Genomic DNA, 16,747 nt, shown 5'->3' on the forward strand with positions numbered 1-16,747 from the left:
AATTTAAAATAAATTGATTGATTATATTATTTAAAATATTGAAAGAAATGAGAAAGTTGAATTATGTATTGAAATTGAGTTTAAAAATGAAAGGCATGAACTTAATGTTCAAGAAGTGATTGAAATTGTACAAGTGATATGTGATGGAAATTGAAGAATAGCTAAAAATTGTATTATTATTGTTAATTAATGAAAGTTTAAGAATGAATTGATATTTGAGAAATTGGATAGTTACATGCATGGTAATTATAATTCTTTATTGCTATTATAATTTGAATTATGGTAATACCACTAAGTAAGGAATACTCAGCGTATGGTTGTTTCCGTGCGGAGGTTGATAGGAGTCCAATGTCCCGGTCCAGCATCCGAACGATCCCGACTCCAGCATCAAGATTTTGGTGATTGATCGCGATTTTCGTGTGACAGGTTTTAAATACTTATAATTAATCGTTCTTGAAACTAACTATTATCACGATATAGGCAAGTGTACCTATCGAACAGTAGTATAGTTTTAGCAATATCGGATTGTCGAACCCAAAGGAACTAAAAGTACTAGTAATGACTGTCTTTTTATTATCTAGCTTAAAAATAAGGGGGTTTTGTTTTAACTAACTAATTATCTAAACTAAGAATTCACAGAAAGTAGAATTGGGGGATTACTTTTGGAAAACGATTGAATTAAGACAATACCTAAGGAAAAATCCACCTAGACTTTACTTGTTATTCTGGTTCCGAATCGGATGATTTATTTATTTAACTTGTTCCGTAGAGATCTCTAAGTTATTTTATTATCCTATTCAAGACTAATAACGTCTAATCCCTAGATTAAATAATTGAGACTTTTCTCTAATTAACACCCTAGGGTTGCATTCACTCGATCTATGGATCCCCTTATTAGGTTTCACCCTAATCTGACAAAATTTTATCACCTTATCTCTAGGTGCGCAATCAACTCTACTTAATTATGACAAATGTACTCTTAGACAAGGTCTATTCCTCCTCTAAATAAGAGCTTATCTTGAATCAGTATCTTGGGATATCAAAACAAGAATTAAAAATACATAATTAAGAGCAAGTTAAATATTTATCATACAATTCAGAAAATAATAACAAGATTCGTCTTAGGTTTCATTCCCCTTAGTCATTTAGGGGATTTAGTTCATAACTAAAAAGGAAAACATCTCAGAAGAGTAACAAATACAAAACATAAAGAAAACCCAAAACTCCTGAAGGGAAATTAAGGGGAGATCTTCAGTCTTGATGATGAATCCGACTTCTAAGATAAAACAATCAGCTTTCTTCGAGTAATTCCTTCCTCCCTCTCTATGCCTCCCCTTTTCTTCCTCCTCTAGGGTGTATTTATAAGCTTTGGAATGTCTAAGAACCCTCAAAATTAGCCTTTTCCAAATTGGACTCAACTTAGGCTCGGCACAGACACGCTCATGTGACACACCTGTGTGCGATTACTTCAGGCCGTGCTTAAGCCTGTCAAATAGGCACGGCCGTGTGGTCCACCCGTGTGAGTCATGCTTCAATTCTTCCAAATTGAAACGACCGTGTGGTCTGCCCATGTGAGGAGGTCCAAGCCGTGTTGAATTCGTACTTTGGCCCATTTTCTCTGTTTTTGGCCCATTTCTCGTTCCTTTCGCTCTCCTATGCTTTCCTATGTATAAAACATGAAATTAAGGCATTAGGAGCATCAAATTCACCGATTCTAAGGGAAAATCATCCATAAAACATGTTAAGCATGGGGTAGAAATATGTATAAATTATGATTTATCAAATACCCCCACACTTAAGCATTTGCTTGTCCTTAAGCAAAATTCTCAGCTTATAATCAAAATAAATTCTTCTCAACTTATCATTTCTATTGATAATATCTCAAAATAATCCATAGGTAATCATACATTGAAAATTCAACTAAAAGAACATCAAAGTTCCAAACATTCCAAGTTGAGCATTTTATCATGAAAATATAGGTGTCTCCCTTCGTCTAAGTAATTACCTTGGATTCAAAATGTTATAAAGTTTCACATCCTCACTAAAGATTCACTCAAATCACTCGAGGTGTTTAAGGATAATAAATGAAGCACTCAATAGTCAATAATGAAAAGTCATTACCATAGGCTTGCATGAAAATCAAATCCCCACCACTATAAATTGAGATGATACATCAATCAAAAGGTCTATAGAGGGTTGTAATGAGGCTTGGTTAGGGGGTGTGGTCACAGGCTGAAAGAAAAAGTTAGAATCGAGATTGAATTGAATAATCACTTAACTAGAAAAAGATTTAATATCACTTACGTACAACAGAGCTTCTTCTCAGAATATGGAATTTAAATACTTAAGCTCAAAAACAAAAGATTACTACTACTAATATGTATACATGTTTTTTTTTTTAAGAACAAGTTAAATAACTAAATATTAAGAATAGGACATAGCTAAGCAATTTATTCAAATCAAATCTCGACAAAAATAGGGATCAAAATAATTGAGGGGATTTTAACAATAAAAGTTTAAAGGTTAATATTAAGGGTAATATAAGAAATGGGTTGTTAGGCTCAAGAGGGTTCACTAAGGGTTAATTGTGAAGGTAGGCTTTTGTGGAGTGAGTGGGTTAAACCTAAGTGCCTTTTTCATTTTGACATATCAAATCAAATGGTGTGGTCTTGACATGCATAATCAAGCAAGTTCTAGAATAACAGTTTCTATTATTGACACACTCAAAGAAATAATAAAAGTGAGCATGAAAGAATTAATAGATGGTCAAAAGGCTTAAATATCTCACAAAAATTATGGCTTTTTGATGTTTAAAGCTTGTGAATTCCAACTTAAAGTAATACCTAAACTTCGGGGAAAACAACCTAAAATTTTAAATTCTTAAAAATCAACTTATCATGCTTGATTCTCTTAATATCTTAAAGTTTAAACAATCAATGCATAAATGCCTATGTTTTAATTCAAGATATATCAATCAAAATCATAAATCAATCAAAATTTATCCTAAATACGATATGAGAGCTTTTCAAAAGAACAAGGCAGTCATTTAGGGATTTTTCTGATAGTGAAATGAATACCCCCCACATTTAAGATGTACATTGCCCTCAATGTACAAAGATAGATATTTTGACAAATGTAAGTGTAAGTTCATAAGATAGGGAGAAAAGTGAAACTTCCTGAGTTAAAAATGGATTAAATTCTTGGATTAGCGAGAGCAAGTTGTTGGAAATAAAGCTGGAGGACAAACATGATTCTGAAGGACAAAAGGAGAATTGGGGGACTAATTTGATAGTAATCATAAAGATAAGCCGTGTTTAAAAACAAAAGAATCTTCAAAAATTAATAAAAAAATAAAATAAGATAGATAATCTAATTTTTTTCAAGTGGCACAGCCGGTTCACAGGCCCGTGTGAATCGTGTCCTGCCCGTGTTTGTCGCGAAGTGAGATGTCGTCACACGGCCTTCGGGCACGCCCGTGTGTCTAGTTCGTGTGGCTACATGATCATGTTACACGACCATGTGTGATGCGGTTCGCTTCTCCCACATTCGTGTAGCTCTACGCACGCCCATGTTATTTTGATAATGTTGTCCATGGGTGCTAGACACGGGCGTGTTGAACGCCCGTGTTCATTTGGCAGATTTGACCACGACCAGGTCGCACGCCCGTGGCCACTTATCGCATCCCGTGTTAGGAAAGATAACTTTTACCCTATTTTTGCACAGTCGTGTTTCTGTCCATAATTGTCACATGGCCTGAAGCACGACCGTGTGGAGTTGGGAACCTGTGCTTAAAGACTCTGTTAGTGACCTAGATGTTTAAAAATTGAAATTTAAATAATTTAAAACCGTTAGTACTCAGGTTGCCTCTCGAGAAGCGCTTATTTATAGTCTAAGCTTGACTTACCTCTCCATTGAATGGTTATGGTGGTTCGAGGAGTTTATACTCCTCATTCCTGCTATCATTCTCATCAAAATAAGGTTTCAGATGGGTGTGGTTTACCTTAAAAGTGTTGAACTTGGGATGACTTACCTCGACTGTACCGAATGGGAGAATGCTAAGTACCGTAAGAGGGATTTCTTCATTCGGTTTGGTAGTGACAATGTAAGGATCTGCGGCATCTAATAAGACTTTATCTCCAACCTTAAGTTGATGTGGGAAGGTGTTGAGCTCATTTTGGAGTAGTTTTGGTTTATCGTATGTTCTCGGTTTATGCGTCCGCCATTCATCTAGCTCATTGATTTGTATCCTTCGATCTTCGTGAACAGGTCCTCTGCTATTGCTTGAGAATGACTCATGTGCTTCCTTCAGGCTCATTTTCTGCAAAGTAGGCTGTACCATATTGTCAGTTTTAGTAGAATGGTTTAGACGATCACCTTCAATTTTTGATGTGTTGCCAGAATTGCAAGCTTGAAGGGTGATTGTTTTGTCTCCCACATGGAGTGTGAGCTCACTTGTGCCAACATCAATAATCGTTTTAGTAGTTGCTAAAAAGGGTCATCCCAAAATCAAAGGAGTGTTGCTGTCCTCCACTATGTCTAGAACAATGAAGTCAATGGGAAATATAAATTTATCGACTTTAACTAGCACATCTTCAATAATACCCCTAGGGAATCTTATAGTTTTATCTGCTAATTGAATGCTCATCGTAGTTTGTTTGGGTTTCCCAAAACCTAATTTTTTGAACATTTTGTAAGGCATGACGTTAATATTAGCCACTAAATCAGCTAATGCATTATTAACATTTAAACTACCAATTAATCAAGGAATCATAAAACTCCCTGGATCTTTTAGTTTGTTGGGTAGTTTATTCTAGAGAATAGCTAAGTAAACTGCGTTTAGCTCCACATGCGATGCCTCGTCCAACTTCCGTTTATTTGTTAAAAACTCCTTCAAAAATTTCATTGTGTTTGGCATCTGCGATAGAGCTTCAATAAACAGTAAGTTAATATGTAATTTTTTAAAGAGTTTAAGGAATTTACCAAATTGTTCATCTGAGCGGTCTTTCCTTGTCGCGTTGGGGTATGGCACACGATGTTTATATTTGACATTCACTAATTTGTTTTTATTATGACCTACCTTACCTTGACCTCTGCTTACCACAGTTTCTTGTCTCGGTTCTGGCTCAAGCTCAACGAATCCTTCTTCATCGTGAATATTAATTGCGTTAAGCTGCTCCCTTGGGTTGGTTTTAGTATTACTTGGCAAGCTACCTTGTGGTCTTTCAGAGATTAGTTTGGACACTAGCCTATTTGAGTTTCGAGCCCTTAGATCGATGCTTGTCGATTCTTAAGTGCTATCTTGGTGTTCTAGAAACAGGTTTCTGACACCAAGATAAATTTAGACAGCATCTCTTCAAGGTTTGACTTCTTCTCTTGTTGGTAGGGTGGTTGTTGGAAGCCTGAAGGATGTTGTGGTCTTTGATTTCCCTGCCAGCCCTACGAGAAATTGGGATGGTTCCTCCAACCTACATTATAAGTGTTACTAAATGGGTTATTTTGGGATCTAAATTTATTGTTACCCATATATTGGACTTGTTCCTCCTCGATGCTAGGGTTGAAAGGTTGATACTTTGTGCATGCTCCTCCTCCATTCGTCTTGCACCTCATTACTGGATGTACCTGAGTAGAACCAAGTAAACCATCAATCTTTTTATTTAGAAGTTCTACCCGGTTTGACAGCATAGTAACCGAATCGACGTTATAAACGTCTGCTATTTTAGTTGGCTTAGTCCTCATGACTTGCCACTAATAGTTATTTAGTGACATCTCTTCAATAAATTCGTAAGCATTTTCAGGTGTTTTATTGTTGATGGTTTCACCAGCAGCTGTGTCAACCATTTGTCGAGTCGAAGGATTCAGGCCATTATAGAATGTCTGAACCTGTAGCCAAAACGGTAACCCATGGTGAGGGCACTTTCTCAAAAGGTCCTTGTATCTCTCATATGCATCGTAGAGTGTTTCTAAATCCATCTGCACAAAAGAAGAGATATCATTACGTAATTTAGCCGTTTTAGTCGGCGAAAAATATTTTAGTAAAAATTATTCGATCATTTATTCCCAAGTAGTAATTGACCCTCGTGGTAATGAGTTCAACCACTGTTTAGCTTTGTTCCTCAATGAAAAGGGAAACAACCGAAGATGTATGGCATCATAAAAAACGCCATTGATTTTAAATGTATCGCATAGTTCCAAAAATTTTGCCAAGTGAACGTTGGGATCTTCGTCCTACAACCCATCAAACTGAACAAATTGTTGTATCATTTGAATTGTGTTAGGTGTCAGTTCAAAATTATTCGCAGCAATAGTAGGCCTAACTATACTTGACTCAGTTCCTGTTAAAGTAGGTTTAGCATAATCATCCATAGTACGAGGAACAGGATTCTGATTTGCTAGTTCAACGTGTATCGCAGGAGGTAGCTAATTGTCTTGGTTTTCAGCCATCTCTTCGGTTGGGGTTTAAGTATCGTCCTCTTGCTCATTCTCTGTGTATCTTAAGCTTCGCCTTATTTCTCGTTGGTTTCTACGAACTGTGCTATCGATTTCTTCGTCAAAAAGTAGTGGTCCTGACGGGTTTCTTCTAGTCATAAACTATAAAAACCTGCCAAGAGAAAGAAAAAAAAAGAAAAAGTAAATTAATAAATAATAATAATAATTAAATTAAATTAAATTGCAAGAAAAGTAAATGGCTAAAGTAATAAAAATTGAGCGTTCCTAATATCTTAGTTCCCTGGAAACGGCGCCAAAAACTTGATCGCGATTTTTGTGTGACAGTTTTTAAATACTTATAATGAATCGTTCTTGAAACTAACTATTATCACAATATAGGCAAGTGTACCTATCGAACAGTAGTATAGTTTTAGTAAGACCGGATTGTCGAACCCAAAAGAACTAAAAGTACTAGTAATGACTGTCTTTTTATTATTTAGCCTAAAAATAAGGGGGTTTTGTTTTAACTAACTAATTATCTAAACTAAGAATTCAAAGAAAGTAGAATTGGGGGATTACTTTAATTAAAACAATACCTAAGGAAAAATCCACCTAGACTTTACTTGTTATTCTAGCTCCAAATCAGACGATTTATTCATTTAACTTGTTTCGTAGAGATCCCTAAGTTATGTTATTATCCATATTTAAGACTAATAACATCTAATCCCTAGATTGAATAATTGAGACTTTTCTCTAATTAACACCCTAGGGTTGCATTCACTTGATCTATGGATTCTCTTATTAGATTTCACCCTAATCCGACAAAATTTTGTCACCCTATCTCTAGGTGCGCAATCAACTAGGGTGTATTTATAGGCTTTCTTCGAGTAATTCCTTCCTCCCTCTCTGTGCCTCCCCCTTTCTTCCTTCTCTAGGGTGTATTTATAGGCTTTGGAATGTCTAAGAACCCTCAAAATTTGGCTTTTTCGAATTGGACTCATCTAGGGCTCGGCAGGGACACGCCCGTGTACGATTACTTCAGGCCGTGCTCAAGCCTGTTAAATAGGCACGGCCGTGTGGTCCACCCGTGTGAGTCGTGCTTCGATTCTGCCAAATTGACACGGCCATGTGGTCTGCCCGTGTGAGGAGGTCCAAGCCATGTTGAATTCATACTTTGGCCCATTTTCTCTGTTTTTGGCCCTTTTCTCGTTCCTTTCGCTCTTCTATGCTTTCCTAAGTATAAAACATGAAATTAAGGCATTAGGAGCATTAAATTCACCAATTCTATGGGAAAATCATCCATAAAACGTGTTAAGCATGGGGTAGAAATATGTATAAATTACGATTTATCAGTGATGTTTTCTTCCTTTAAGTGAAAGTGGCATGTACATAGGGATTATAATGGTTATTTTGGTATGTTATATAAATTTTGTTGTAAAGAAAGGTATTTGGTGTTTTGATAATTAAATTAGTGAAATGGTAAAAAAATTTATGGCATTGGTATTGTATTGAAATGGTTTGAATAGTTTTATAAGCTAATTAGAAATTATAATAGGGTTTTCATTAATTAAGTTGTTAAGTCAATATGTCAAGTATGAACTTATGATTATATTATAATATGTTTGTTATTTATTTAAGAATATTTGTAAATTTTCTGATATGTCCGGTAATGCCTCGTAACCCTGTTCCAATGACAGTTTAGGGTTAAAGGGTGTTACATAATATACTGAAAACATTAAAAACATGAAATAAGAACACATAATTGAGATCAAGAACAAATATTTATCATGTAATTCAGAGCAATTCAAATAATAAGATCCATCTTAGGTTTCATCTTCCCTAGGTATTTAAGGCATTTAGTTCATACTGTGTGGGGAAAACATCTCAAAAATAGGAAAACAACAAAACATAAAGAAACCCAAAAACTTCGAGAGAAATTGAATGGAGATTTTTAGTCTTGAAGGAGATCCTGCTTTCGAGCTAAATCCTTTTGCGTTCTTAAAGTAATTTCTGCGTCCTACTCTGCGTGTCCCCTTAAGTCCTCTTCTAGTGTGTATTTATAAACTTTAGAATGCTCAGAAACCCAAAATTTGGCTTTTTCTATGTGTATTGGAAATAGGAAGTGAAACTGAAACGGGTTGCCACACGGGCGTGTGTCCAGCCCGTGTGGCTCACAAGGGCGTGTGCTCAGCCCATGTGGAAATAGTCTTGGCCGTGTGGATCTTTAAATCAGCCTGTTTTGTCCGTTTTTGGCCCATTTTCTGCTCCTTTTGTTCCCCTATGCTCTCCTAAGTATAAAACATGAAATTAAAGGATTAGGAGCAACAAATTCACTAAATTATATAATAAATCATCCAAAAGCATACCAAGCATGGGATTAAAACATGTTATATTTATGGTTTATCAGGGACACACGGCCGTGTCCTAGCCCCTGTCCATACCCGTGTAACTCAATGACTTGGGCCACACGGCCAAGCCACACGCCTGTGTGCCAGGCTGTGTACCCTTCGAAATAACCTCACACGCCCGTGTGCAGGTTGTGTAATAGCCTGACTTGTAACCCTCTGAAAGCTACAGGGGACACACGGCCATGTCGCCTGGCCGTGTGTCACACGCGGTTGAGACACATCCCTGTGTCTCTGCCCGTGTAGACAAAAAATTGGCCATTTCCAAGCCATTTTTCTCACCCAAACTCACAACTCATTGACAAACCATTTGCACCTAAAATCAAGCATTCAAAACTCACTTTGCATATGCATATCCAAGTTTGTAAAACATAGAAACTATCCATATAACCAATATGCCAAAATGACACCTCAACTTCCACAAACAAACTTGTTTAATCAACTATCCAATTCAATCATCATTTAACTACCAAATGAAAAAATTCACTAACACATTTTTCGTAATGATCTTATACCAAAAATTCATAAACAACCAATGCAAAATGACCATTTCTCAACTAACATGTCCCGTACTAATTTGGCCAAAGATGCTTACTTCCAAATTACCAAAAACTAGCCATTTTCAACATTATGTCACATTCATTCCATATCGACCATTAATTGCCACTATATCATTTCCATCAACATTTCTTTACCATCATCTTAACCAACACAACATCAAATTTAACAACCACACAAAATACCATATAATCTTAATATTATACCAACTAATTCATCAACCAAAATAACATATATACAAGCCACACATACTGGTTAAATACACTAAACAAGACACCTATACATGCCATTATAACCATGACTCAAAATCTTCAAAGTATACCGATATAACCGATGGATAGTGTGATGGATCACTAACAAGCTTTCAAACTGCATGAACCTCCGATTAACTAGAAACATAAGAGAAAATCACACAAGTAAGCATATAATTCTTAGTAAGTTCGTAAATCATTAACATTACTTACCATTTCATTATAAAAGTTTAAAGACAAATAGTGAACATATCCAACATTGCTTGGCACAAGCCTAAGCACCAACAACAATTCACAAATGTGATTAGCATATAAATTAACCAAACTCATTATGAAACAAAGAGCTTCATTAAGCTTTCGATGTAAACATTCATTCTATTATGATCATACTACATCTTTAATCAATATCTTATCATACCTTTCGCATGCTTTCGTGATATTATAAGTCGATGCTTATACCGATCCTTCCCTTTTGTTATACCCATTGAACTACTAGAATAATATCAGATACACAGGAATCTCACACACTATTTGCCAACATGTGGTCAAAACCACAACTATATCATATATTGTATCAATGCTCTCTCTCGAGCCATAAATGGGTCTGCTCATACAAGCTGTCAGTCAGGACATAGCTATACGGTGCTGCTCACACAAGCTGTCAAGTAACGACAACACATGCCAAAAACTCAGCCACCAGTAGGACATACAAGACCAGCACCTGAAATACTGTAACCCCTAATGACATGTCATTTGTATCCTATATATTCCTAAGATTCAAACGGGATATGAAAGTCGTTGAAACTTTGTTGGATAATTCCGCAGTGTCATAATACCAAGAATATATCATAAAAGCATTCAAATAATTAAACTTTTACCCCTAAAATTTTAAATTCAGTACAATTTAGTCCCTAGCTCATAAAAATGAAAATTCATGCAATTTAGTACCAACCCATTATGGCCGAATATCACCTAGGCCCATAGCAATCCATATACTTCATTTATTTCACATTTTTACCATGAACATTTTTCTATTTTTCAATTAAATCCTTAAATGAAAAATTCATCAAAAATTCCTTTACAAAAGTTGCTCAACTATCATCAAATATTCATTTTCATCGATCAAACATCAAAAAGAACTAACACACATTCATGGTAAAACCCTATACTTTTAACAATTTTGCAAATTAGTCCCTGAGATAGCTAGATTAAGCTACAACAATCTCAAAAATATAGAAATCATTAAAAACGAGTCGAAAATGCACTTACATGCAAGGATACTATGGCTAAACCTTCAAAAGCACAACAATAGAGTTTTTTCTTCCTTATTTTCGGTTGAAGATAAGTTAGAAAGATGATACATTTTTGTTTTTATTATTTTACGAAGTTTATTTTATTAAATTACAACTTTAACCTTAATTAATAACCTTTAAAACCATTAATAATGTGCCCATGTAAATCCACTTACATTATGAATGGTTTAATTACAACGTAACCCGTCCAAACTTTTATTATCAAAGATATTTAATCCGTTTAGCTTATAGAGCTCAAGTTTTGTACCTTTTACAATTTAATCCTTTTTATCAAATTAAACATGCAAATAATAAAATTTCTTCGCGAAACTTTTATGACATTAATATAATAATATAATAAATTTTTCGACGTCAAATTTGTGGTCCCAAAACCACTATTCTGATTTCACTAAAAATGGATTGTTACAAACCTTGTAGCTACCATCTCTGAATGGGCTGATCTACAAAAATTGAACTAGCATTGGTAGCACTTGTTGGTGATTGACTCAATTAAGCAACGAACAAGTAAAAGAATAGCAGAAGAAATTAGGAAATTGATCACACAAATTTAACGTGGAAAAATCACTCCAAAGAGAATAAAAAACCACAGGCAAAGATAATTCTACTACAATGGCAAAAAAATGAAGAGTACAAACGATGGAGATAAAAAAACTAAACCCTAAAACCCAAAAACAAAGAACCCTCAGAACGTAAACACAAAATTTGCTCAAATTTGACTGAAATATGAGTCATACTTAACAAGAACTATAAAATTTTTAAAAATATTAACTATATTAAACCACAATTACATTTTTTACAAAAGGAATTTTAATTGTTAAAATATTGTCATATTTGATTCTTTTAAATGATATAAGGAATAGATTGTTTCCCTTAAAAATAGATGGACCAATTTGATCTGGTCCATATAATATATAAAATTGCTAGGAACTTTCACACACACTCATGCAAACACAAACAAAAATAAGGTACACAATTTTTTTAAAAAAAACCAATCCGATGCGTCATTGTAATTATTGGACTAGAAAAAAGAAAAAATGGATAAACTGATATTTTTAGATATTTACAAACTTTTCTAGATATTATAAAAGGAGGGAGAAAAGTTTGCACAACCGATTTATAGTGGTTCAACCATAATTGCCTACTCCATTACCATGCTATGTCTCTACCAAGGATTTTCTCAATTCACTATTTAAAACTGGTACCTTCAAAGCTAAGGTATAACCTTTACAATCTCTATCTTTATAAAAGGATTATGATAGAACTTTCCCTTTGATTTTTGTGAGTAAACTAAAATCCTCTAGCTTTTCTGGCTCAGTTAGAAACCCCTTACAATCTTCAAAAGGTATTCTACCAGAAGAAATGTTAAGTAAACTCTTTAATAAAAAGAAATATGTGTAAAAACCTAAGATGCCTCAAAGGTGTGTGTTTACAAGTGTCAGCTCAATCAAAGAATGAAAAATGGGAATGATAAAAAAAATTCAATAACCATCTAAGAGGCTATGTATAAGAGAATATGAGAAAAACAAGATCTACAATGAGTTCTCCTGATTTCAAGGCTTGGACATGTCCTTATCGAGTCTAGAATTGTCTTTGACTTATACTAATGTAAAAGAATAAGTTTGTGAACGTTTATGACCATTGCGGATAATTTCGAGCCGTTAGAAGCATTAATTTTGGATCGGAAAACTGACTCTGCAACCCAGGTATCGGTACTTGGTACTTGGCTTGAAAGTAGTCATTTGTTGTAACATCCCTCACTCGTCTTGAAAATATATATGGATATGAGATGCTACATTGACACTTTCAAGCTTAAACACTTAAAGAAAAAAAACAAGTGTCCATTTCGAAACATTCTTATGTTTTATAAATCAAATTGGGAACATTTAAAATGATTCAAATATAACTAGAAATCATTTTGGGGCATAGAATACATAGAGGGACACGTCAAAATCATAAAACAAATGTTCCTTCGCTTAAATTGAGGTTATTCGGGTTGAGGAAGATATGAGTTTTACAATAACTTAAAACTTCAAACAATTTAAATAAAATTTTAGAAATAAGATAAAATTATTTTTGAGACTTTAAAATCATCCTACAATCATTTAGAAACGATTTGTGGTTGATCAAAAGTGTACATGCTAAAAAAAAGAGCAATTGGGAGCCCAAAAAGAATTAAAATAGTGTAGTGGGTGCAAATTGTTGGGAGAGCACGCGAGATCACGATGTCACACAAATGAAGTCATGACGTCACTTACTGGTTGGGTGAGGTCGCGACGTCAGAAGTGAATGTTGTGACATTGCAAGGATGAGGTTGCGATGTCGTCCTCTAAGTAGACCAAAATCACTCCAAATTATCCCCAAATCACCACTAAATATCCACAAAACTTACCAATAACTTTCAATCCATTTAGAACACATTTAAATGGGACTTTAGACCATGATTCATCGTAGAAGTGAGTTTAAAGAAAACCTAAGCCAAAGTATAACCTACACATTAGCAAATTAAATACATTCTTCACTAAAAATTGTAAAATATCGTAGTACCATTCTTTAAATGGTCTAAGCTCGTTTTTACATGTCATAACTATTAAAATCTAGTACAATACCATAGATTAACCTTCTAGCATTTGAGTAAGTAATGTGATGCCTCCAAATCTCTAATTGAAACAAAATTGAAATATGTGTATAAATATAATCATATGTTCAAGCGCATATGAATAATAAAAAAATACTCTTAAAAAAAAAGTCTCTTCAAATTCACTTCAAAATGAAAATATTTTGTTTTTATTTTATTAGATGAATTAGGATGATCCATTTTAATTTTATTATAATTAGAGTTTTCACATTAATATTCAATTTTTTTAAAAGCATCGATTTGTGTTATAAAAAACAAAAAAATTATATAGATAACAAAAAATTAAATAGTATCTAGTTCAATAGAATTTTAATAATAATTATGCCATAAGCCTAAATGCATTACATGTTATCACATTGCAATATTTTTTGTCGAAGTGTATTTTTAAAAATAATTAATTTTAAGAAAAAATTCTTAACATAAAATGTAAAAACAAATTATTTTCAAAAAATAAATAAAAATAGGAGTTACAACCTCATCAAAAAATTTTATACTTATGCTATTTATTAAGAGGTAGGGGTAGGGTTTGCTGGGACAGGGGCGGAACATGCAGTTGGATTTTGTTTGCCACTAACTTTAGGCTTCACATTTGAACATTGTGATACTGCAGGTCCAGTCGGTCCACTGTGCGTAATTTCAATGTCGATGAGTTCCACATTTTCACACGGCAAAGTAGCGCTGCAAATAATCTTGACAGCTTCTGGAAGCGCAGAAGTGCCATGAATGTTTTTGAAACTAATGTTGCTTAGTTTAACTTTTGATTCTTCCTGCATCAACAAAATAATGATTCAATGATCGATTAACTCTTTTTGCCATCTTACCATTTTGATAAATATGTACATACATTTATTTTGCATTTGTTCCATGGGCAATATTTCTGATCAATTATAATAGGAGAACTGACATTGGTCACGGTAATATCCTCAAAGTGAATGTTCGAACAAGTACCGGGTTCAGCACCTGGCCAACTTTTGATTCTAACACCATTTGAAGTATTAGTCAAGGTGCAATTTTTTACAGTAACTCCATCAACGGGTTCTTCATTTTTAAACAATCCCAGACTGCCAATACTGATACCATGTCCTGGTCCACAAGTTACTCCATTGATAACCAAATTTTTGGAACCATCCCCAATTGAAACACAATCATCACCAGTTTTTATCTCCGTGTTAAGAACATTGACCCCATCTGATCTCCCGATGTGAATCCCATCTGTGTTTGGGCTTTCTCCAGGTGCTGATACTGTGAAATGTTCGAAAGTAATATTTTTGCATCCTAGAACATTAACGTGGAATTGCTTGCTGTCTTTGGTAGTTACACCTTGTATCATTGCGTTGGTTAAAAAATCAAACCTTAGGTTCTGTTTAATTTCAGAATGAAGCAAAAAAAAAATTATTACTTAATTCTATTTATAAACACAAAAGTCATAACTTCTCGATAAGAAAAGAACTTACAATAGGAAGTGAACCACAAAAATTATGCTTGTCGCAACCTTCCCTTTTATAAGCAATGGTTCCTTGGCCATCGAAAACTCCTCCGCCAGACAATTTGAAATTTTCAATTCTATTGAAGGCAATCCATTTAGGCTCCTTGAAAGCACCAGGGTCTGCTGGAGCCTTCACAATGCCTTCAACTTGAAGCTCAATAGGAGCCTTGCAAGGACCATCTAAGGTAGCTGTACTTAAAAAATATGTCCCTTTAGGAATCACAATTTTTGCCGGAGATGTCGAGGCACATGCTTCTTTCCAAGCATCCAACAATGGCTAAAACAAAAAATAAAACATATATATAGATAATAGACTTGAAAAACAAAACAATTATACATGCTTTTACCATCTGACTATAAAGTTATATGAATTTTTTGTTACCTTACTCAAATCTGTTCTCTCGTCTGCCTTTGCACCAAACTTTGCAACAACATCAATAACGCCACTATCTCCTCCTCCTCTACCGCCAACACCACCAGCTTCTTGAGCTTTAGCGGATGATATGGTTAAAAGTAATATTATTAACATGGACGAAATAAAATTAAATTGAAGAGCCATAATTTTTTTTATTTTTATTTACTTCAAAGAAAGAATGTTTTTGTGTTTTTTTTTTTTGTTTCAAACCTTCATTTATAAAGAGAATAAGGCCAAATTACAACCACCTAAATATTTTCTATTTTAATTAGTGATGACCAAGTTTTACTTGTAAAGAGAGTAAGGCCAAATTACAACCACGTAAATATTTTCTATTTTAATTAGTGATGACCAAGTTTTACTTACTATAATTAGATCTTATTTTTCTTTTTTCTTTTTGGAAGGGAATTGGCTCTTTTCTTTTATTTCTACATTGTTTGGGTTTATAAATTTACAGTTAATTTGCCAACAAACTTGATGTAATCAAATCATATAGTAAAAAGGGTTAATAGAACTATTTAAGTTTTCTCTATATAATAAGATCTTTATTTAATGCAATAAAAATGATGAATGAAATTACCAACCGTGTTTTAGCTCAGTTGGCAATTACATTGTTGCCAGTGCTAGAGAACATGGGTTAGAGCGTGTTGAAGGGCATTAATGCTCCTATTTAAGGGTTAGGGAGGGGTTATGGGTAGTTCTAGACATTGTATAAAAAACGATGAACAAATTTATCCATTATTAATTTATTTTCTATATTACATATTAAGCCCTCACTAAGTTAGTGTCACAAGCCAAATGAGCGACAACTCTGCTGGGTAGTAATTAAACTTAGTAACAGAGCTCGATCACACTTTTAAAAGCATAGTAAAGAACATACTCATAGCAGAGCCCGATCACTCACTAGAAAACGGAAAACTTAAACAAGTTTAGCTTTGCCCTTATCCTTGCTGGTAGATGGTCTGATTGGTTCGCAACAATACACATATATATTACTTAGACAGAGCAAAACATACAAAATTCATGCAATGCGAACCTGGACAATCACACCCAACAAGACAGAGACTTACCTTGATAGCTACGTTCTAAACTAGGAACAGAAACTTTGAAGATAGAATATTCAGTGAAGAATTCATAGAATTTAAGGGTCTTATTTATAGACCTAGGAGTCCTGGAAATCTTAGGATACCCTAATTGACTTAGGAAAGTTGTTACTTGCACATAAAGTATTCATAGATATACTAAATCTATTTTTCCT

The 16,747-nt window shown here is 34.2% G+C and overlaps 1 protein-coding gene and 1 non-coding gene across 2 annotated transcripts; one reads left to right on the plus strand and one right to left on the minus strand.

Annotated features, from left to right (window-relative positions):
• Positions 1-5,896: 5,896 nt before the first annotated feature.
• On the plus strand, positions 5,897-6,003 carry LOC128296123 (small nucleolar RNA R71). The gene has a single exon (XR_008286672.1). It is a non-coding gene; the product is annotated as a small nucleolar RNA R71 (small nucleolar RNA).
• Positions 6,004-13,882: 7,879 nt separating this feature from the next.
• Positions 13,883-15,677, minus strand: LOC108488807 (polygalacturonase-like). The gene is made up of 4 exons (XM_017793097.2): positions 15,457-15,677; positions 15,043-15,351; positions 14,433-14,948; positions 13,883-14,355 (listed from the first exon to the last, which is right to left on the minus strand). The coding sequence occupies exons 1-4, from the start codon at positions 15,631-15,633 to the stop codon at positions 14,095-14,097; spliced, it is 1,263 nt and encodes a 420-aa protein (XP_017648586.1). The 5' UTR covers positions 15,634-15,677; the 3' UTR covers positions 13,883-14,094.
• Positions 15,678-16,747: the final 1,070 nt, after the last annotated feature.

The sequence above is a fragment of the Gossypium arboreum genome, chromosome 7 (assembly GCF_025698485.1).
Source record: "Gossypium arboreum isolate Shixiya-1 chromosome 7, ASM2569848v2, whole genome shotgun sequence".
Taxonomy (NCBI): Eukaryota; Viridiplantae; Streptophyta; class Magnoliopsida; order Malvales; family Malvaceae; genus Gossypium; species Gossypium arboreum.